Source organism: Penicillium antarcticum, assembly GCF_028974205.1.
Source record: "Penicillium antarcticum strain IBT 31339 chromosome Unknown utg000003l_segment0_segment0, whole genome shotgun sequence".
Classification (NCBI taxonomy): Eukaryota; Fungi; Ascomycota; class Eurotiomycetes; order Eurotiales; family Aspergillaceae; genus Penicillium; species Penicillium antarcticum.
This window is the reverse complement of record NW_026695301.1, coordinates 2,964,086-2,986,074: the sequence shown is the minus strand read 5'-3', so window position 1 is coordinate 2,986,074 and position 21,989 is coordinate 2,964,086. Positions and strand designations below refer to the sequence as shown.

General features: G+C 50.8%; 5 protein-coding genes across 5 annotated transcripts; 2 read left to right on the top strand and 3 right to left on the bottom strand.

The window, feature by feature from the left end:
* Nucleotides 1-1,342: 1,342 nt before the first annotated feature.
* N7508_003831 (TDT family transporter) lies at nt 1,343-2,762 on the top strand (the record flags this gene model as incomplete). The annotated part of the gene is made up of 5 exons (XM_058461897.1): nt 1,343-1,467; nt 1,513-1,881; nt 1,931-2,227; nt 2,281-2,566; nt 2,619-2,762. The coding sequence occupies 5 exons, from the start codon at nt 1,343-1,345 to the stop codon at nt 2,760-2,762; spliced, it is 1,221 nt and encodes a 406-aa protein (XP_058322474.1).
* A 790-nt stretch (nt 2,763-3,552) lies between these two features.
* Nucleotides 3,553-6,204, top strand: N7508_003830 (uncharacterized protein; the record flags this gene model as incomplete). Its single annotated transcript, XM_058461896.1, has 1 exon — nt 3,553-6,204. One exon carries the CDS (start codon nt 3,553-3,555, stop codon nt 6,202-6,204), a length of 2,652 nt encoding a protein of 883 aa, XP_058322473.1.
* Nucleotides 6,205-6,681: 477 nt separating this feature from the next.
* N7508_003829 (C6 transcription factor) lies at nt 6,682-12,469 on the bottom strand (the record flags this gene model as incomplete). The annotated part of the gene is made up of 9 exons (XM_058461895.1): nt 6,682-8,044; nt 8,098-8,825; nt 8,935-9,512; nt 9,895-10,520; nt 10,566-10,913; nt 10,967-11,143; nt 11,190-11,341; nt 11,458-12,189; nt 12,296-12,469. 9 exons carry the CDS (start codon nt 12,467-12,469, stop codon nt 6,682-6,684), a joined length of 4,878 nt encoding a protein of 1,625 aa, XP_058322472.1.
* An 896-nt stretch (nt 12,470-13,365) lies between these two features.
* Nucleotides 13,366-15,091, bottom strand: ugp1 (UTP glucose-1-phosphate uridylyltransferase; the record flags this gene model as incomplete). Its single annotated transcript, XM_058461894.1, has 2 exons — nt 13,366-14,829; nt 14,996-15,091. The coding sequence occupies 2 exons, from the start codon at nt 15,089-15,091 to the stop codon at nt 13,366-13,368; spliced, it is 1,560 nt and encodes a 519-aa protein (XP_058322471.1).
* A 1,916-nt stretch (nt 15,092-17,007) lies between these two features.
* N7508_003827 (uncharacterized protein) lies at nt 17,008-21,758 on the bottom strand (the record flags this gene model as incomplete). Its single annotated transcript, XM_058461893.1, has 4 exons — nt 17,008-18,656; nt 18,706-21,376; nt 21,428-21,490; nt 21,552-21,758. 4 exons carry the CDS (start codon nt 21,756-21,758, stop codon nt 17,008-17,010), a joined length of 4,590 nt encoding a protein of 1,529 aa, XP_058322470.1.
* Between the last annotated feature and the right edge of the window lie 231 nt (nt 21,759-21,989).

Below are 21,989 nucleotides of genomic sequence, written 5' to 3'. Positions count from 1 at the left end.
GGTCTGTGTCTGATGGAACTTTAACAGCCGAAGACGTGCTAACAATAGCGATTTGGAAAAAGGAGCTTTAGTCAAAGAAATTGGACAATACTTCCTGGCCTTGATCAGAGATAGATGGAGAGCACTTGTCCCATCTAGTCGCCTTCCCTCCAAAATTCAACTGCATGATCTTTTCGCAGTATGCAGGAAATTCCGAAGTACATTGGCCACATTCACCACAGAAATTGTAACTGAGAAGGACCTTATCGCCGACTTAGATATCTTTAGCTCCGCTGCCTGTCTCAAGGACGACTCCGGCGCCTATGCCAAGTATTAATATCCGTGCGTGGGAGGAGCCCACTGTATCATAAACCTTCATGACCAAACACAATCGGAAATTCAACCGGCAAGTGTCCCACCATACAAGCCAGATCAGTATGACAAACACCAGTAGCATGTATCTGAACCTTCAACTCGTTTTCCTGTAGCGAATCCAAGGTGACAGTCTAAAGTTGAGGCTCAGCCCCGGCAGATTGAACAACCAATGCACTGGTAGTAGACATGATGCGATATGCGAACGTAATATAAATGAAGAAGACAAATTTAGAAAGCACAGTTGATACTTCAATCTATCCATTTCTTCTTACTCTTGACTGCGTCATACAGCATTTCCCGGAATTACGGCTCTCCACCAGGATTAAGGTTCTCTATCCGATAGGGGTTCCTATTCACTGCCGATGGAAACTATGGGGTCGTGTATACCCGTGGTTTCATAGATGATGTTATTGCGGGGTATTTGATCCAAAATACGGGGTTTTTAGTTGGTTTGATTGTCTGAACTACCATTGAATGTATCCGACATGGCCGCCAAGCTGATTAGGACCTGACACCTGGGTAAATGTAGATCTATTTGTCGATTTATGACATAAAGCTTAGCCACTCTTCCAGGTGATCTAGAAAAAAATTAGTTCAAGTAGTATGGCTGGGGTTTTTCGCATATTCTTGAATTATTACCTCTTCGGGATTTGAAATAGTCGACTAACGTTTCAGATCTGATGATATCATGGAAGACAACCAGAAATATAATTCCGCCCTTTATAGTTCCCGTGAAATTATCTGCCCTTTTGTACAAAGTAAACCAAGCACATAACATAATTGTAATTCTGATATCAGACTGAAGATATATTAACGTCAATTTCAGTCCCAAAATGGCAATGGAATGTGGAGTCAAAGTGGATGCGAAAGTTCTGCCATCCCGGCCGAAAATCCCGAATGTGAGATCCCGAGTCTAAAATTTCGTCAATTCCAAACAGATCACTAGTGACTGACTGCTGAGAAGAGTATCATCGAGGGTGGCTTCAAAATGGCACCTCAGGTGTCTGCTTGTCAAGCATCCAACGCCACCGAGTTACCATGCAAGAACGCAGGATTGCAACCCTCAAAATATGATCACGGTTGGAGGAAAGTCGTGCGCAACTTTACACCGTCGTAAGTACATCACTGGAATTGAATTCTCTTTGTTAACATATTAAGATGGTTCTCTGTAACTATGGGTACGGGGATCGTGTCTCTCCTACTGCACAGCTTGCCCTACAATGGGAACTGGCTATATTGGGCTTCTGTTGTGATATTTGCCTTGAATGTGCTTTTTTTTATTACTGCATCTATCATCTCCACCCTGCGATACACATTGTATCCAGAGGTATTCAAGGCTATGATCCAGCATCCGGTACAGTCCATGTTCATAGGTACATTCCCTATGGGCCTTGCTACAATCGTCAACATGTTCTGTCTAGTCTGCGTCCCCGTGTGGGATAAATGGGCTGCATACTTCGCATGGGGACTGTGGGTTTTCGATGCGGTGGTTTCAGTGCTGACTGCTCTTTCTCTGCCGTTTATACTGTGAGCCCTTCCAAGCGCATGTTCGTTTCAGTCACTAATCTTTCTTTAGAATGGCTAATGGTGGAGAGATGCATTTATCCTCCATGACTGCTGTCTGGCTTCTCCCTATTGTCACCTGTACTGTCGCCGCCGCGTCGGGTGCCATTGTGGCTGAGATACTTCCCAATCCTCAACATGCCCTGTGGACAGTGATCGCCAGTTATGTTCTGTGGGGTATAGGACTCCCCCTTGCATTGATGGTCTTGGTGATTTACCTCCAGCGTCTCGTGCTCCACAAACTGCCGCCCAAGACTGTCATCGTTAGCGTTTTTCTGCCACTGGGCCCATTAGGAACAGGTGGATATGGGTGAGTAAAGTCTATATCAAATGTTTCATGTGAATGCGTTGACAGCTGTATAGAGTGATGAAACTGGGACAATGTGCTCAGGAAATCTTTCCCAAGACTCATACCCTCCAGGCAGAATCTGGTCCCACGTTATACACTCTGGGTTTCTTGGTTGCACTGCTGTTGTGGTCATTTGGATTGGTTTGGCTCTTCTTCGCCATTGCCTCGATCGCCCACAACAAGAAATTCCCCTTCAATATTGGATGGTGGGGTTTCACATTCCCGTTGGGCGTATTTGCTCTTAGTACCTGCCAGATGGGCAGTGAACTTCCATCCAAATTCTTTAATATTCTTGGCACGGTATGATACATGTCGGGTGTAGTGCAGGGTTTAAGTTGGCTAACGAAAGCAGATCCTCTCCCTCTTTGTGGTAGTTTTGTGGGTCATAGTTAGTCTCGGGACTTTGAAGGGGATTGTTTCAGGCAAGCTCTTCTTCGCACCTTGTTTGGCAGATCTGGGGATTGAAGAAGACAAAGATGTAGGAAAAGCAGCGTGATGTATAGTTTGCAGAGACTTTCCTGGGTTGCACTATACGTGTATACTTTGGCAAGGATTGCGGAACATAACCAGACATAACCGAGCAAAGTCAGGTACAGAAGCAAGACTGGCAATAAAATGTACAATAGAATATAAGCTGCAAACACACAATATAAAATAATAAAATAATAAATCTAAATCTCCACTCAATCTATAGTGGCCCCCGATCGGCTCACGTGATGTGGAGATTTTCCAACTGGTTTTTTCGTTTTATTTTTTATTTTTTTTATTTTTTTACCATCGAGGATTCCAGCCCAGCGTCATCCACTTCATCTCCAATCTACTGCTGTTGTGTCCGGCCGTCTGCTTAGACCTTCAGTAAATAGGTTGGGACCTGTCGCGCTGGGTCTCTGGATCCCCCCAGCTTGTCCCCCCTGAAGCCCCTGGAGTGCGCAACCGACTCATTTTCTCGAACTGCGCGGATCGGCAAGACTCGGCCGCCGTAGCCGCTAAACCATTTTGGGAACGGGTCTCACTCGCTGCCTCGTTGCCTTGCAGCCTTGCAGCCTTAGGAGAACAACAAACACGCGGCCTCGGCGCGACTCAAGTGGCGATTCTCGAGCATTGCCGGCGCTGGCGCGAACGACAGTTGTTTCTGGGGTAGTCGCATGGTCTGGCATTCCACTTAGTTCCTGAGTTTATTTTTTGGACTAGTTTTTGTTCCCTTGCATGTGTCCCGCTCGACAAAGCGATCATTCTTTCAGCTGCCGCTTACGGCAAGGCCCAGTGGCGCTATATCAATAGTCAAGATGATGAACTACCCGGGTCATGCGTTCCACCCTCAACAGCCGCAGCAGCCTCAACCGCAACAGCATCAAGCTCAACCTCAACATCCGTTAGGTCCGCAGCCTCCACGCCATGGTCAGTCACCATTGTTAGGCAACGGTCCGGCTCTTCCGCAGCATGGCAGTCCTTTCACAGGCAACAAGCCCGTTTTCCGAGGGCAACCTCAGCAGAATTTCGCTGCGTCACAGTCGCCGGATTTACGCAAGATGACCCCGACATCGGGCTCACTTGGTGGATACCCCACCAGCAGCGGGTTTGCCCAATTTCCAGGCCAGTATGCGCCGCAAAGCTCCCCGGATTTGATGTCTCGTAATCCGGATCCCATGGCTTTACAGAATCTCCAGCGTAGCTTCAACCCAATGGCGCATATTCGTCCGCAAACTGGAATGAGTCCTTCTGGAATGGCCCATGGTCATCCGATGAATGTTCCCTCTCCACAGCAGACAATGAATAGGCTTCCTCATGCTGGTATGCACCAACAGAGAGAGAATCATCCTTCCGCCAGTCCGTCCATGGCTAGTCCATCAATGTTTGCTATCCAACAACAACAAAGACAGACCCAGACTCAATCCCAGCCGCAGTCACCTCAACAGACAAACCAACAATTGCACCAACTTCAGCAGCAGCAGTTTCAACAGCAGCAACGGATCCAGGAGCAAAGGTTGGAACAGCAAAAGCAGATGCAGCAGCACCGTTTAGAACAACGGCGGATGGAGCAGCAGCAGATGATGGAGCAGCAACGACAAATGAAACACCAGGAATATGGACGGGATCACCGCATGCAGCAGAGCGTTGCACAATACCAGCAGGAACAGCAACATCAGCAGATGCTGGAAAAGCAGCGCATAGAGCAGCGGACGCAAAAGGAGCGCGAGGAGCTTTTACAAAAGCAAAAGGTCGAGGAAGAAGCTCGACGTCGAGAGCAGGAGGAGGCACGAATGAAAAAGGAGATTTTGGAAAGGGAGCAGCGGGAACAGCAGAGGCAACTTGAGCAACAGCGGAGACGTCAAGAGGCAGAGGATATAGTTCGATATCAAAAGGAGCAACAAGAGGAGCAAGAACGACAACAGCGCCAGCAGCAACAGCAACAACAACAACAACAACAACAGTTGGAGCAACAGAGATTACAGAAGTTGCAGCAACAGACCCAGGCTCATGTCCAAAACCCATATCAACAACAATCTCCGTTCGCTCAACACTCTCAACCTCCGTTCCACCCCTCTCAGTATCAGCCGCAGCACTTCGCCCAGCACCAGGCCCAGTTCGCTCAACCGACGCAACCCCAGTTCCAACCAACTTCGCACCAAGCTCAGTTCCACCAGTACCAGCCAGCCTCGCATCCAGCTGGTGTTCCGGCATCTCAGACAACCATGCCGACTGTTTCTGCAGCAGAGGAGAGTCCGTTCATGAACCATGAGCTAAGCCCTGCGCCCAAGAAGAAGAACAACAAACCTAAGAAGTCTGCCCCTGTTCAACCCGAACCCGTTCAGGTGCCACCGCCTCCTCAACCGCAACCTAATATCCCTGCTGCTATTCCCACTGCCCCTCCTACTCTCCCTAACGGACAAGGACAGATTCCCCCTGTGCCATCAGCAGGTGGTGAGCTTGCTGCTCCGCCTGCGAAGCGTCGCCGTGGTCGACCACGCAAAGAAGAGGTAGCTGCGAGGGCTGCCGCAGCGGCTGCTGCTGCCGCTCAAAATGGCGAGCCTATTCCCGGAATGAACCAGCCAGGACAGGCCTCTTTCACCTCAAACATGACCCCCACCGCCCCAGGTGCTCCAGCGCCAGGCAAACCCGCGACTATTATCGGACCGGATGGGACTCCTTTGAAGCGGAAACGCGGACGTCCACGCAAGGCCGATCAGATTGCGTGGGCTGCTGCAACCGGTCAACCCTTGCCACCGCCTAAACCGAGAAAGCCATCCTCGGCGAAGCCAAAGCCACCAGGCACAGGCCGGCCGCGTGGAAGACCTCGAAAAGCCGATGTGGCTGCGGCGGCCGCGGCGGCTGCTGCTGCCGCTGCCGCTGCCAATGGGGATCAGACACAAACAGCTGGCCAAGGTCAATTTGATGAAAGCGCTAATGCAACAATAATTCAAAAACATGCGGCCCCTGCAGTTGATGAGGAACCACGCAAACGTCCAACACCAAGTCCATCCCAGATGCATCAAGGTCAGACTTTGCCGCAACAGCAAGCCCACATGTTCCAACAGAGTCAGCCTGTGCAGCAGCAGCCAGGCCAGCATATTGGTCAGCCTCAAGTCCAACACATGCATCAACAGGCTCAGCATCTTTCTCCTCAGCCTCCGCATATGCCCAATGGCTTGTCCCAGCAACCGGGGCCGCCACTGTCAATGCCCCAACACATTCAAATGCATCATCAATCTCCTATTCACCCACCTCGACCCCTTCCGCACCAACAATCCTACATGCAATCTCCCATGCAACAACAAATGCAACACCCCGTGCAAGCCCAGTCCCCCGTCCACGGAATGCAAGGACAGCAGCAGCGCAGAGCACCCATCCCACAACGCAGCCAGGCACCCCCTCCGCCTGCCCCTCAACATGAGCACCAGCATACCTTCCAAATCCAAATGCAACCACAGCCAACCTAAGGCTGTTCTGTGACCACTACATGTCAAATATCTGTTCATCCCATTCCATATAACAATTCGCGGGTGTTGGTACGGGTATTTCTGAATTTGCCATATGCATTTGATTCTTTCATGTCCATGAAGTCTTTTACCATGTGTTTGTGGTCTGTCGGCGTTGAGTCACGTTATCGGCATCTCAGCATCTCCGACATTTTCTGATTATTGTTTATTAGCCTTGGTCTTTCGTTGTTTGTCTACATATCTAATGTTATCGTATAGTATATAGTTATTCCTAATCTCAACTGTCAATTATCTGTCCAGTTTGATCTATCACCAGAGCTGAGGTGGCTTCAATAACATTCGGCTGTATGTACAAAACAGTTTCCACCAGTCGATATTACCAAGATGCGACAACTCATGAATAGTGACAACGTTCATCAAAGCATCATATTTTTATAACAACATCACTCATATACAAATCAAGCATACTAAAAATTCCTAAAAAACACCACCCTCAAAATCAACCAACTCCTCAAAAGACTCCATACCACTCCCACATTCACTCCCATTACTATTCCGACTATTTCCCAGATTCCCATTCCCATCACCCTCACTCGCCCGACTTACATTCCCACTAGACCCCCGACTCCTCCCCTCCCTAAAATCAACAACAAACGCACTCCCATCCGGCCAATCCCTCAAATCAATACCCAGCCCAGGCGCAATCCTCTTAACCACATTTTCACAAAGAAGAAACGCCCTCCGCGACGCTATATCCACCTGCGAGGTAGCATGAATCCAAAGCATAGCTTTCTTAGCCGAAGCAATCGCCGTCCCAAGATCCGTTTCTAGAAGTGGCGGATACGGAATTCCAGCCGAACTGGGTGTTCCAGGCGTAAGCGGGTCAGAGGGGGTTTGTCGTTGAAATTGTACTCCGGTGTTGTAGGAACGGTAGGATAATCCCAGGAGCAGGGCTGTTGTTGCCTGCATTATGAAATGGAGGACGGACCACCAGGGTGCGGTGCGCGCTAACCATGGGAGGTTAGGAGTCTCGGGTAAGATGGAGATGAGAGCACAGGCGGCTTGGAGACAATGCGTGGCCATTTCGACACGAAGTTTGGTGCGGGAGGATAGGTCCGCGTTTGGGTTTGGAGATGTTGAGGAGCGGGTGTTTGTGTTTGGGTGGATGTGGGTGAGACATGGTCTGCAGAGGGTGATCCTGGCAGAGTAATAGTTCATTGCTAGACAGACGCGTTCGCGGACGTATGGCGCGGCTAGGTCGTCTAGTTGGGGGTGGTTGAGGTGCCAGGGGCCAGCGTCTGGGAGAGTAAATTGGTACGCTGGGGGTAATTTAGCGAGCCAGTAATCCATTTTTAGACCGAATTTCTGTACGTGGTATTCGATTCTAGAGGGGCCTTTGCGGAGGCCTTCGATGCTGTAGACTTTGTTCATGAGGGCTTGGGTGATGAGGCTTAAGTCGACGAGCTGGTAGAAGAAGAGGGATGGACATGGTGGGCAGGCTGTTGTCCATGAATGAGGGTGGCCCTGGCTAGATGCTTCGAAGAGAGTTGGGCGGAGATGGGTTTCGCGCAGGATTGGGTCTTGGAGAAGACGCTTTGCTTCGGGGTGTTCGAAGGTTTCTTCCTCGCAGGGGAATGGGGCCGGTACAGAGCAGATGCTTTCTGTTACGCCGGAGGCGCGGCCAGTCACTGATGTGATGAGGTGTTCTAGGGAGTAGATGGACCACCAAAGACGGCCACGGGCTTCTTTCGCGGTTTCTGGGGTTTGGGTGTCGGTGAGACGGAGATTGATCCCCAAGGATAGCGCTGAGCGGAGAGCCATGCTGGAGAATTTAGATGCCCTGAAGGGTTAGTGACTGAACGTGGCTGATATGGAGCAGCAAATAAGACCTACCTGTTGACCTGTCCTAGGCAGAGGAGGTATATCGACATCAAAGCTTCTAGTTGGATCTGCTGGAGATCGCTGTGCTCGAACAGCACGCCGGAATCGAAGCCTAGGAGCCGCGCTCTGCTTAGGAAGACCAGATCCTCTTCGCTCATGCTGTGGATATTTTCCATTAGTCGACAATGTCGACTGCCAATAGCGAATATCATGTTCAAAATAGCCTGCCACTTGCGCGGACGCGGCGTGGTGGACATATTCTCAAAGAATTTCTGATACTGAGAAAGGAAGTTGGACTTTCGAATAACACCAAAAGTCGGATGGACATATGTCAAGTATGCATCGAAATATCGATCAGCCAGCTCTCGGGGAGGCAAAGCATAAGGATCGCAGTGTTCGAGGAACGGAATTTCCATATTGTCGAGGTGATAATCCATCATGGAGGTAGGAAGAACCCTTTCGAGACTCTGTCGCTGAGCGGAGTCCTGACTGTCCGGATGGAAAGGATTCAGCGAACTCCCAGAAGTACCAGAATCACCTGGCGGACTGGTCATCCTCACTCCACTCTCCAACTTGCGAATCCAATTGACCTCCGAGTTCTTTCCAAAGAAGCCCGCAGCGCGGCTACTCTCGTTCCGGTTCAGGTCTTCATCGACCTGGTCGATCGCATCGAGCGAACCCAAGGAGGTAGAGGAATCATCGGAGGCATCGTCGTTCTTCTCAGTATTTACATTCTTGGCCTTTGCCAAATGTCAAAATCCTGACTTAGCACTCTGAGTTTGAAACCCGAGTCTCGGAGGAAGGAGTCCCAGAGGCAGACTCAGAGGCTGCGCTCTCAGATGGACTTACCTGTAATACTTTCCTGATCTGTCGCGCGGTAGGCAAATCAACCTCTCCCTCCAATTCTCGTAAAAGGGCCTCGTATGCTTCGACGCGCTTGGCCAACGTACCTAGCCGTTTCTGGTCGCGGACTCGTTTTACGTCCTCGTAAGAACACCGGTGGCTGTGATAGATACATTGGCCACAGGACGGCCTGAGCCCGTCGCACTTGATCTTTCGCTGGCGACAAGGCTCACAAGCTCGAGCGGAGCGGCGGCGCCCGCCAAGACCTGTCTCGGAGCCCGCCAGGCGCGGAATTGCCACCTTTGGCGCGGCTCTGAAGGCGGATCCCGGCGCAGAAGATGAAGATGATGCTGCCGACGGGTAAGGCTGTGGGTAAGAAGGCGCATTAGGGGTCTGGAAAGACGGCGAGAAAGGATTCGGCGTCGGATATGGTTGTTGGTCTGCTGGAACTGGACTCATAGGTGGCACCCAACTCCAGGAGCCGAAGCTGGGATCAGGCGGGTTTTCTTCGTCGCGATTGTCCATGGTGAAGGTCCGACATGAATGCGTGTACTGTGTGATAAAAACTCTCACAATTTTCAAGGCTAGAACGATTAACTAATCGGATCCTGGTTCAAGCTTGGAAGTGTGAAGTAGACGTGGAGGTCAGGGATTGCCACCGGTGGGTCGTTGAAGGGTAGCCGGATTTGACGTCAGACGACATATCTCGACCAACCAGCTTCACGCCAGATGAACAGAAAACTTATTAATTTGTATCTGTCGTGGAACAAGTTGGGGTTAATGTGTTGCGATCGTCTTGGGTGATTTTAGCGGTTGGTCATTGCTGGTCAATGTTGGTCGCAGATCTATACAATTATGAGATCAGAACCATCTCGCCACTTGGAGCTATAAGTTACAACATACCTCAACACCGGTATATTCAGCATCCAGCAGGTCGGCACCTTTCAGCCAATACATCGTCCTTACCCAAACTCAAACTCTCGTAGCGATCCAGCATATCCGAGAGTCCAAGCCCAGGATATTCCTGCAGCCCAAGCACACCCTCACCCCCGATCCCATGATACTTGGCATCGCGATTAAGCTTCTCCAGTCCTTCGGCATAATCATCAAATCGACTATGGCCTCTTCCAGAAGAATCCTCATCAAACAAATCCTTCAATTCGTCGGAGACAGCAACAGCGTCTCGAATCCGATGACCCTGTGCCTTGGCCCGAACAGACTGCCGAAAAATATGGAACAGATTCCGACCTAGTGCGGAGCGACTTGCGACAACGGAGAATGCACTGGAAAGCGAGAGGAAATCCTCGTCGAGTACATCGAAGGTGCTTTGTTCCAACATCGTGAATAGAGCCAGGTTCATCGCATACATGGCGAATTGGTGGGCGCGACTGACTCCGAACTCACGGCGGTGCAGCCTGGTTAGGGCTGCGATGCCCCGTGCGGCTGTTTGAGTTACTTCTCCCGCGTTGTATTTGGGCTCGGGGGTGTCGCGGGGCGAGCTTTCTGGAGTTTTGGGCTCGAAGGCTGGCAGTGGGACTTCGTCGTCGGAGATGCAGCTGAAGAGATTGATTATCAGGGCATGGTAGCGCATTCTACGCGGTTAGCAGGGTGGTAAGAAACGAGGCAGGTGTATATACTTCAGCAAGATGATATGCGGGGCCGGGTGAGCCTGTGTGCTAAAGTCGACAGGGAGGAGATCATGCCAACGACGAATACGGTCGTATAATTCTTCCCGACTGTGTAATTGAACGGATTTAATGGCATTATTCGTCCGGTGGGCTGCGAACATACTGCGCGAGATATCACGAGCGATCGTGGACAAATTGCACGCTTCATCGAAGCATTGACTAAACAGCGACGGGCGAGGATCGCGATGGGTGGGATAGGGGCGCCATATAACTTGATCTTCGGTGGCATTGCGGTCAATCCGGGTCATATTGACATGATCGATCAGACTGGGACGAAGGAATCCTGTGTGAACCATGCTGTGTGGTGATGAGTACCATTCGAATGTGAGGTATAGGATAGTACCACTCACGTGTCGACGTTGAATAACCCCCAGGCTGTTCTTTTGCACGATATCCCCATGTCCTTGGATAATTCACTGAGAGCCAGCCTGGGCCCCTTGCTGCCCACAAGGCCAAGTGACTCGCCTATGCGAATGGCCTGGTGAAGCATGATGTATCCGAGGTCATCTTCGCGAGACATTGCATACCTCCCATCGTCAGTGTTGAACAAATGAATACCAGATCTATACGTACCTCTCATACATCAACAACGTCCCCTGCAGCCCCGCCAAACTAGGCTGCTCAGGTTCTTCATTCCTCAACCTCTCAGCCTCAGCAAGGAAATCTTTTCCCTTGGAAGATATATCCCCAGGAACAACATAAGCCTCAGAGAACTCAGAGAAATACTATACCCAGCATGTATCAGCAATCACCACAAACACAACTACTCACCTCAGCCTGCGACAAAAAAAAAAAAAAAAAAAAAAAACCAGAAAACAGAAAACAGAAAGAAAGAACTCACACAAGCATTACTGAGAACAGCATTAACCAAAAAGGGCGAACAAAACTCAGAACCCAGATCACCACGAGCCATATGCCTCAAGAAGACCTCCTGATCCAAGAACGCATTAAGCGGCCAATCCCAAGCAAAATACAACGACACAAGATGAGACACCAGATCCGAGTCTTGGGTAACACTCGTCCAAGGCTTCGCAGGAACAGAACAAGGCGCATCATCACAGAGGAAATGAATATCCATAACCTTCCGTCTGAAAGTCGGGCTTGACCCTTCCACGTTGATCAGGTTGCGCATATCCTCCAACTTAGCAGCTGTCTCTTTTTCAGTCTCTGTTTTTGCCGACATAGATTTCGACTCCGGCGTTGAGGTAGACGTTGATCCCAAAGCAGATCCGGATATCGACCCTGGCGCAGGACCAGATGCTGATTTTGATGTAGATATGGACACCAAAGCAGGATTAGAACCACTCTTCGCCAGACCTGCAAGTGTCTCCTCAATAAACGCCCGGATCTGATCAGACGGCGCATTATCCCGAATTATATCCAACAACTGCAAGGCATGGGACTCATTCCCTTCACGAATTAACCTGAACAGATCCTGTAAGAGGTCGCGGTGATAGCTTAGTTCGTCAGCTGTGCGTTTGGCAGCGACGCGGCGGCGTTGGTCGAGGCTTTCGTCGAAGATGCAGGTCCTTTTGAAGGTTAGGCAATTTTTGCAGGGGGCTATTCCTGAGCACTGGGTAAATTGTTAGTATTTGTATCTATTGGGCTGGGTTGGGGATTTCGGTTGATGGTAGTAAGATGCAAGGTTATAGATCCATGGCGAACAGTGTAAGACTTACCTTCCGTTTTGACTTTTTACAAGCCAGACAGGCTGTTGAAACCCTCTTCTTCCATGTTCCACTCGATCCCTTCCCTTCATCAGGAGCGGGACTTCCACGGTCATCATCGTCATGGTTACGGTCATGATCATCAGACATAGGACCTGGTACAAGCGGGCGATATGACTCGGTCATTGCACTGCGATGGATGTATGAATATGTAATTGTATATGAATATAAAACAAAAGATGGAAGATGAAATATGTATAGAAGAATCGAAAGTATGTGAAGATGATATGTACTGCACGTATGAGGTATGTACTCTTCTGTGGAGGACGCAGATATACAAAAACAAAACAAAACAAAACAAATAGCACAGAATGAAACTCAAGAATAAAGAATGGAAAAGATGAAATGTACAATCAAGATTGCATGTAGACGAGGTATCAAGGTCTTCAAATATCAAGGAGTTTATGAATTGAATACAGTATATGAAATCACAGGTTTATCAGGAGTGGCTCTCTTTGCTGTGTATAGGGCAAATTGGGTGGCTCGTATTGCCTGAACATGACGTTGATTGCGATCATTAGGGAGTTTTACCCGCCTATCACCTTTTTGAATTAGGTACCTATCGCGGCTCACTAGTGTATTTTAGATTAAGATGATGGTGGTAGAAAGACCTGGAACTAATGGATTAGTCTTGTGGTTACGGTGGTGTGATTTTCACGGGTTCAATCCATACTTCGTACTTCCATACTTCGTACTTGTAGCCAACCATGTTTGGTCTCTACTGGTATTTCGGAACGAAAAGCCGAAACAAACTACAAAGACTTACTACAAGACTTACTACAGTGGAATGAATAATGAATAACTCGATGCATTGAGGATAGACCAGACTGTCAGTACTTGGGAAAATCAAAGAAAGGAGTCCAATACCCAAGACCCAAAACAATCAGATAAGAAAGAAAAAAGACGCTGGATTATTGTAATGTAATACGAGTACTTCTTTTGCACCCTGAATCCATAGCCTCGATGCACCAGAGCAAGTCAATTAAACAGACATAGCAGTCTGCCAAAACGGTTTATCAAATCTAGTGCTCAAGGATTCTCAGGCTACCCTGGACAACGCAGTTCTCCAGAACGGATCCTGGGGGAATGTCGATGGTGCTGCCCTCGGTGGCAACGATGATGACGGTGCCCTTAAGGGTGACATTGCGGCCAAGGTTTACGGGACCGGTGACAGTGAGATGGTCCAGCTCGACGATGCGGGGAATGCTGGCAATGCGCTTCTGGAAGTCAGAGACCTTCTTGAAGTCGGAGCCCAGCTTGATGACGGGGACACCACCGAAGCGGTTGGGGTCCATGACGAGCTGGCCGTGCTCGAGACGGTAGAGGTCAGACTTGACGACCATCAGGTCGGAGCAGGTCTTGACGGGCAGGAAACGACGACGGGGAACGTTGACACCATGGGCGTTCTTGAAGTGACGGATGGCAGCACCGACAGCGGTCTCAAGCTGGTAGATGGCCTGGTCGGCCTCACCCTTCTTATCAGCGGGGATGGACTTCTCGTTGGCGATGATCTCCATCTCGAGCTCGTTCTCCTCAACGACACGCTTGATGGCCTTGACATTCATCCAGATGTTGTTGGTGTTGAAGTACTTGAACTTCTTGATAGACTTGAACTCGTTGACGTGCTCCTTGGGGACCTGGGCGATCTCAAGGAGACGGACCTTGCCATCGGAGTCGATGATGGTACCACCCTTGACATCGGCCTTAGTCTTGTCAGTCAACTCCATGACGTACTCGGCCTGGGAGTCAACCATGTGCTGAAGGATGCGGAGATCGACCACGGCGCCGAGGTTGTCTGCGTTGGAGAGGAAGATGTACTCGATGCCGCGCTCGATCAGCTTGTCGAGAGTACCGGAGTTGTACAGGGACTCGAAAACGTCACCGTGACCGGGAGGGTACCAGTCTTGGAGGGGAGCGTCGAAGCTCTTGGGGGCGGGGAGGAGGGAGTCCTTGATGATACGGGGGTAGCGGGACTGGTTGAAGGTGATGATGTCGACGTTGTGACCCTCGTACTTCTTGATGATGGACTGGGTATCCTGGTCGGTGTTGAAGGAGTTCATGAGAACGAAAGGAACGTTGACGTTGAAGGTGCGGTTGAGGTGCTCGATCTGGCGGACAGACAGGTCGAGGAAGGACATGCCCTCACGAACCTCGATGACGGACTTGGGACCGACGCAACCCATGGAGGTACCGAGACCACCGTTCAGCTTGACAACAGCCAGCTTGTTGAGGAACTCAACGGAGGCATCAGCACCAAGCTCGTCGTAGCCGACAACCTGGGAGGGCTGGGGAGGGGCAATCTTGTCCCAGTTGACGGCGTTACCCTTGGCCTTGTCGTTGAGGAAACGACGGAAGAGAGCAAAGAAGTTGTCCATCTCAGCCTCGAAACGCTTCTTCTCGCTGGGGTCGGTCACGCTGTCGCCGAGGGCGTTAAGAGCATTGCGCATCTGTGACGCAGCAACGCTGGTGGAGGCATTCTCGAAGGCCTGATGAGAAGGAGCACGCGTCAGTGGATTGGATAGAGCCATAGTGAGGGATATGTATGCGGAGACAAATGCGATAGAGGAAACGTGATAGAAAGCGCGACAGAAGGCAAAATAGTGAAGCTTAGAGCTCCAGTCAAACCCATGGAAACCACGACTCGGCACTTACCATGTGCGACTGAGACTTGCCGTGGTGCTTTCCACCGAATTCGGCACCGTCGCCCACAGGGGCGCGGAGGTGAGTAGGGATCGCCTTGGAGGCCATGATTATAGGATGAAGATACTGCTGAACTGGGAGTCAGTAAAGGAGGGAAAACGTGGTTCTTAAGAGAAAGGAGGGGAGGGGGGGGGGGATTGCCACTGTCGATCTCGGAAAAGCGAGATGTCAAGCTGCCGTCATTGGCAAAGCGAGGGGATGGGGCGACCAAACAGAACTTACCAAAATATGAAGTGCAGGATGAAGGGAAAAAGAGGGAGAGAAGGTGAAGATGTACAATAATATAAAGGAGAGGTGGGGGATCCCGTGATATGTCAAGGCATTTAATCTCTGACCTTCATTCTCCTGTTTTCAGCTACTTCCTTCCTGGTGCACGTATTCAGACGCCACAATTACACATTTCGATAGCTACATATTACAGCTCCAGCTACAGCTACAGCCATTGCACATACTGTACAATTGCAACCCCAACTGTTCCAACAGTGTTCAACTGTTACGGAGGACACCAGTCCAGACCCCCTTTTCAACCTACGCCCCACCACGCAAGCTCCGGTTAATTCCCTTAGCACTTAGTTTCAGACTCGAATGTTTCGGCTTCAATGGCATTCGGCTGACCGCCTACCGATAGGCCACGTTTGGGCTAATTATAATGTGGAATGTTGACCGTTGGAAGGGGGGAGCTATTTACACACTTCCGAATGCGTCATGTCCCTGTAGTCATAGGTACGTACACAGGTAGTCCTAGGTACAGTACATAATACCTACATAATAACTACATAATAAAATATCTCCACAGACTGGCAAATACTGTACATGACTCTACTGCGCTGCACTCTACTCTTAGACCCCTATTAAATGTCTGGAACAAGTGGACCTCACAAAATTACACCCCCACCAAGTCCCAGCACTTCCAAGGTTCGACACTAAAATTACTTGATTTATTTCTCTCATTTATTTTACTTTTGACATTGCCTCTCGTATAACGTTAGCTTATTCTCTATTCGTAGATATACTCGTATCTCAGCTTAGCTCAGCTATAGCTACAGCTATAGCTCTGCACCTATATACACTATACAATACACCTGCGTATACATTATCTACTGTACATACTCCAGAACACGTACCCCCCCCCCGCAGATCAAAGATCATCTCGGGCTGTGCAAGCAACAGAGTTTCGGGGAAGGGTTCATGCTGGGGTCCAAGTGGCTTCACGTCAATATTGCAGTTTATATCTACATGCACACGTTGTCTACACGTATACTTGGCTTATACAAGTGGCAAAGCAAGAATTACATACATATACAAGCCCCTAGCGCATACAAGTACAGTTACAAGAAACAAGGGTCAAAGACCAAGCTAATCCAATAGCCTGGCGGACTCTAGGTTCCGCGGTTAGTGAGTGGGATGTCTAAGACATGGCGTTCCGATGCTGTACGGTAGTGGCAGGGTGGACCAATAGCTTGGTTATTTTTACACCTCTTGATTAATTACATGTCCGCCATTTATTCTTGGCGTTCTCAGCCTTAGGGGTTCACCCGTCTATTTTTGTATAGCATCGTGTATTGCCGGTTAGGGCGGGTGAGACATAACTATAGAGCCTCAATAGTTAATGCAATACTCGAGGTCTCATTTTTGGGGCTGAAGTCCATATCGAGTTTTCAAATGGGGTTGCTCTATCTCATATACAGTATCTCAGCTATCCAGCCACTTCGTAAAGTTCTTATACCATTCCATTCCGCTATCCAGATTATAATCCAGCTCAACGCAGTAGCAGAGCGAAAGCGGGATAGAGTAAGAACTGTATGAAAAAAAAAAGAAAATAAGGATATCACCATAACACAGGAACAAAAACAAGAACAAAACAGTAAGCAGACGTTAACAATGTGACAAAAAGGGAAATCATGTTTTCATATACTCTTCTACAGAGACAGTCTCATCCCATCTTATTTCAGCTGTGGCGAGGCTTACGCCCCACTGACGCTCCTCTCACCACCTCTCTTACTCAAGAAACTTCTGCGAGGCATCTTCCGAGAATCAGGACTCTCGGCTCCTTCGGAGATATCGCCGGCGCCGGCCGTTGAGTGCGAGGTAGTTGGTCTGAGGTTGGACTCGGATGGCGCAAAGCTAGAGCGGATGACAACCTCACCCTCGCCAGCAGAAATAGATTTGTCTTGACCCGCGACTGAACCCTGATCGTCAACGAAGAAGACTCCCTCGCCGAGAACATCGTCCGAGCCGAAGGTGGCGTGGTCAACGACCTTGATGGAGTACTGCTTGTCGGCAGTGATGTTGGGGACCTTGAAGGAGTCATCGTAGATTACACTACCGTTGGAGTTCTTGTGGGCCTTCGTCTTGTGGAGTTCCTTAGTGCCACGGGAGGTAGGGCGGCTGACGATGACGCGCACATTGGCCGAGGTAGGGTATCCGGATGCCGAGACGACGGTGATGTTAGCCGTTCCTGTGTCGGCACGGCTATTGCCACCGAATACGCTGAGGCGATCGCCGAACTGGGAGGCCGAGCTGCGGTTACGGCTGTGTTCCTGTTTCGGGCTGCTTGGGGAGGAGCCGTTGGCGTTGGGGGTGGTGGGGGCTTCGGCGATGGAGGCGGCGGGGGTTAGGCGGTCGCCTCTGGCTTGGGGCTCTTCAATGCTATCCATGATTGAAGCAGCATCATCGCCCTTGTCCTTATGGAGACGGGACATGAGGCCATGCTTGAGGAATGAAGCACCGCGGACAACGTTGCCGCCAACGAAGCCGACACCCTTCACGGGGGCACCCACAATCTTTCCGGGGACGGCAAAGGTACCCGAGAAGGTAGAGGAGCCTTGGCGAGAGCGCATAACGTAGCTAGGCTTGAAGAGGAGCTTCAGGCGGATGACTCCGGACTTGCCATCCAGAGGAAGGGTGACCTCCTGTGCTTGGAAAGGCTCGAGCATCTCGAGGTCAATTGGAGAAGCACCAAGCCAGTCAGCCTTGTCACCAAAGTCCCAATCGAAGACGTCGACGCGGAAATTGGCGCCGATACGGGATTTGATGGGGGTTTCAAAGAACTCGTTCCAGGCTGGGTGAAGAGTCTTCTTCTGCACCTTGGTCTTGAACACACTATCTTTGTCATCGCCTAGGTGGAACTTGCAGTAAGGGTCACTGAAGCCGTTGCGGTCGGCGGCGGGAAGTTCGGCGGCATCGAGAACGTCAACACGCAGAGTACCCATGTTGTTGATACTCTCCCTAGGGTCGAGCTTCATCTGGGTGGGGATATAGCGGGCACTGACGGTGACCTTGCTCACCTCGCCGGTGTTGGAGCGGAGGACAAGTTCGGTGGGGGTATACAGCATGCGCATGAGGGTAGGCAGGGTGTCGCCGGTTAGCTTGGCGACAGTGTTCTCCTCACTGGAATCCTTGGGGTCATCCTTGTGAACGAGACGGAGGGTGATCTTGGAGAACTCGAGCTCACGGACGAAGGCCTCACCGACATCAGTGAACTTAGCAGTCGTGGTGTGAATTTTCGATGAGATGTATGAGGGGAACATGTAGTCATCCATCAAGACCTCCAGCTGCACATGGGCATGAGCCAGTTGACCCTCGTGGAACTTGAACACAATGAAACCGGATTCTATAAAAGTTAGTAGTGAACAAGCAAGAGGCAATTATCCAAGACATACCATATTTCTCCAGATCCTCCGCACTGACAAAAGTCCGGGGAATAGACTTGATCGACCGCACAGATGCGGTCTCGGACAGGGGTCCAGTAGCAGGCCGGGATCCATTCGTTTCCAGGCTGTTGCGGCTAACGCTGGAGTCGCCATTGGTACCATTAGGAGTAGTGCCATTCGACAGAGCCTTAGAGGCCTTGGAAGCTTTCGAGTCAACGCTAGCAGACTTAGCGTGCGTGCTCCGAACCTTGGACTCGGTGCTCTTCCGAGGATCGTCAGGGCCTGGAGTGCCAAGGGCATCCGACTCTTCCTCTTCCTCGTCCTCGTCCTCGGGGTTGACAACAGGAACAGTGGGATAGAAAGCAACAGTGTAGTGGAGTTCACCCTTGGGTGAACCACCGCTGATCTTGAGAGGGCTGCTGATAGGCTGCTTCTCATCGTCGATTTCGTACTCGCCGGTCTCGCTCTCACGGACGAAGTCGGAGGCATTGAGATCGCACCAACCAAGAGTACGGTCCTTGTTGATAGTCTCCTCATCCATCACCTCGACAGTCAGCTTCTCACGAACGCTGCGGATAGGCACGTAAACGACCTCATCCCACTCGGGGTTAAGATTGTTTCGGAAGGTAACAGTGCGACCGCGAGTCATACCAGATAGCAGCACACGAGCGTACGGGTCAGACTTGCCCATGGCCTCTAGGTTGCGCAGGTTCGAAGCTCTCTTGAAGTGGAAACGCATTACACCAATAGGATCGATGTAGCCGGCACTGCCGATGCCTCCCAGGGCAACAGGCTTCCAGTGCAGCATCATCTTGGCACGACCGTTCTTAGCACCGTGGAGATGGAACCACTGCTGGCCGCGCTCCATCATCTTAATCATGTCATTCATCTTAATCTGATAGCGACCAACAATGGGGTCGGCCATGAGATCACGATCATCCTTGATGATAAGACCCAGCTTGGCATTCTTGCGATCCGTAACGAGGAACTCCTTGGAGGCATTCTGGAAGATAGGGTTGTTGGTGCGCTTCAGCTTGTTCGTGATGTGAATCTCCTTGCCGTTCAGAAGCAAAACACCGTAGGGGTTCAGCTTGCCAACCAGGCTCTTGCTTCCATCCAGGTCCTTGGCCTGTTCGACAGTGAACTGAGCGATACCAGTGTTGAGTTCAGGGGCGGGTTCCGCCTCGCCGGTCTCCGACTTGCGGCCTTCGAGGACGGGGAAGAACCGGATATCGGCTTGAATGGCACCACGGTTACGGCCACTGGCCTGCACTTCCAAGTAAATACCTTCATGCGAAGGCTCCTGTTCAAGCTTGTCCAATGCAAAACTAGCGGTACCCATTTCCTTGTCCTTGCGGTATTCGTTCCAATCGTAAGCAGCGATAGACAGGGCATCAGTGAACGAGGTGATAATAACGTAGATAGTCTCGTTCCAACGGGGACTATCCGTATCGTGGATGATCTTGGTACGGCCAAGCTCAGAGCGGTTGTTCAGAGAAACCACAGCGTACGGGTCGGGAGTACCAGAGAATTTATCGGGGTTCTTGAGCTGGTGGGCACCATGCAGAGTGATGGCCACAACACCAATGGCCTGATCGACGGGGTTTCCAGCAAGCATCTTGGCAATCTCAATGGGGAAGACATTAGGATCGTACATCATGGGCTGCAGATTGGCGTGAATCTGGTCCTTGATGAAGTGCTCCAGACCGGGAATGAAGTTGATATCGAATCCGAGAGTATCACCACCGAGGGGCTTGCAGACGTAGTCGAGCTCGGGCTTATCCAAGAAGCAAACGTCCACACGCTCGATGTGGGGGAATGGGATCTGGAGCTTGACCTTGACGCGCATCAAACCGGAGCAAGCCATGTCCTCCACAATCACGTCGAGACCCTTGCTAACAACACCCTTACCAAGACGGACCTCCAGTACGACCTTGGGGTTGATCTTGTCCTTCATCTGGCGAGCAGTCAAATCCATGGTGTCGTTGGGGGTGAAGCTAAACTTCCAGTCCATAATAACAGTGTCGGGTTCGGTCTTGGGGTAGGTCTTGACGTGCTCCAAACGAGGAGGCTTGGTACCGAGGATGAAGGTCTTAAGGCGCAAGCTGTCGAGGAAGGCTGGGGTCGAGGTACTGAGCACCTGGTCGACGGAGTTGATAATGGTGTCGCAAAGCACCGGGGCGTAGATAGGCCAGAACTTAACCAAGAAGCTGTTGATCCACTCAAGACTCTCAGTGTCGGTCTCCAGGCGCTGCTTGGACATTTCGCGGCTGATATCGTCACGGAAGTTACGGCGCACTCGGCGAATGGAGGTTCGGTAGTAGGTGCTGCATGCTGCCATGACCATCAACACCCACCCAATACCACCTCCCAGAACGGCAACCATCCACGAGGACAGACAAGCGAATACGATGATCGCGGCATTGTGATACCAATCACCGAAGAATTTATCCGGGAGCCTGCCCTCCAGGAAATCCTGGTGATCAAGCAATGTGCCTTCCTCGTCAAGACTGGCCAGCTTCTCAGTAACGAATTTCGGCGCCCACCCAGTTCGATTGCGCGCCCATCGTAGATCGTCATCATTAGGCTTCTCTCCCTCCGCAGCCAATGTCGCATCCTCAGCCATAATGGCGGTCGCGGATTGCGGGGGGGGCAGATCATAATCGGCTTTCCCATCGACCTAAGTCGCATTAGCATGTAAGGCAATGCGCAGGGTGTACGGCAGTTTCACCTTATCCGTAATTACTGAAACGCCCGCAGGCTTCTTGGGGTGATGGAAATCCGGCGGCAAGCGCTAGAAACAAGTCAGCAAGGTGAATGAATGCATCAGAACTCGAACAATTGCGCCCACGCACCCCTTTCGCCGCATTGGCCTTAGCTTCTGGTGAGGCATCGGGGTCGAACTGGTATGCAGGCACCCCAGCTTCTTGCGCGTCCTCCACGACCATTGCCTCGATCTTCTCCGGGTTCACACGGGACTGCGGGTCATTGTTCAGTTCCTCGGCGGCCTCGAGTGTACCCTCGATCTTCATCTCCGTCTTCTCCGCGTCGGCGGACGCCATGTCGCCGGTTGTCGAATACGGCGCTCAGGGGATCAGAGTGGTCGCCAGGTGTTGGGCTGGAAGGTGATTAGCTGGAGGTAACTTGGGTGTGGCTGGACTTGGTGAGGGGGAGGGGAAGATTGTGAATGCTGACATGCATACCAGGATCTAAAGGGTTAGTAGAGATGTTACCTGTGCTATGGATGTATGTGTATGCACAAGGAGTACTGAGTAGAAAGGAAGAAGAAGAGA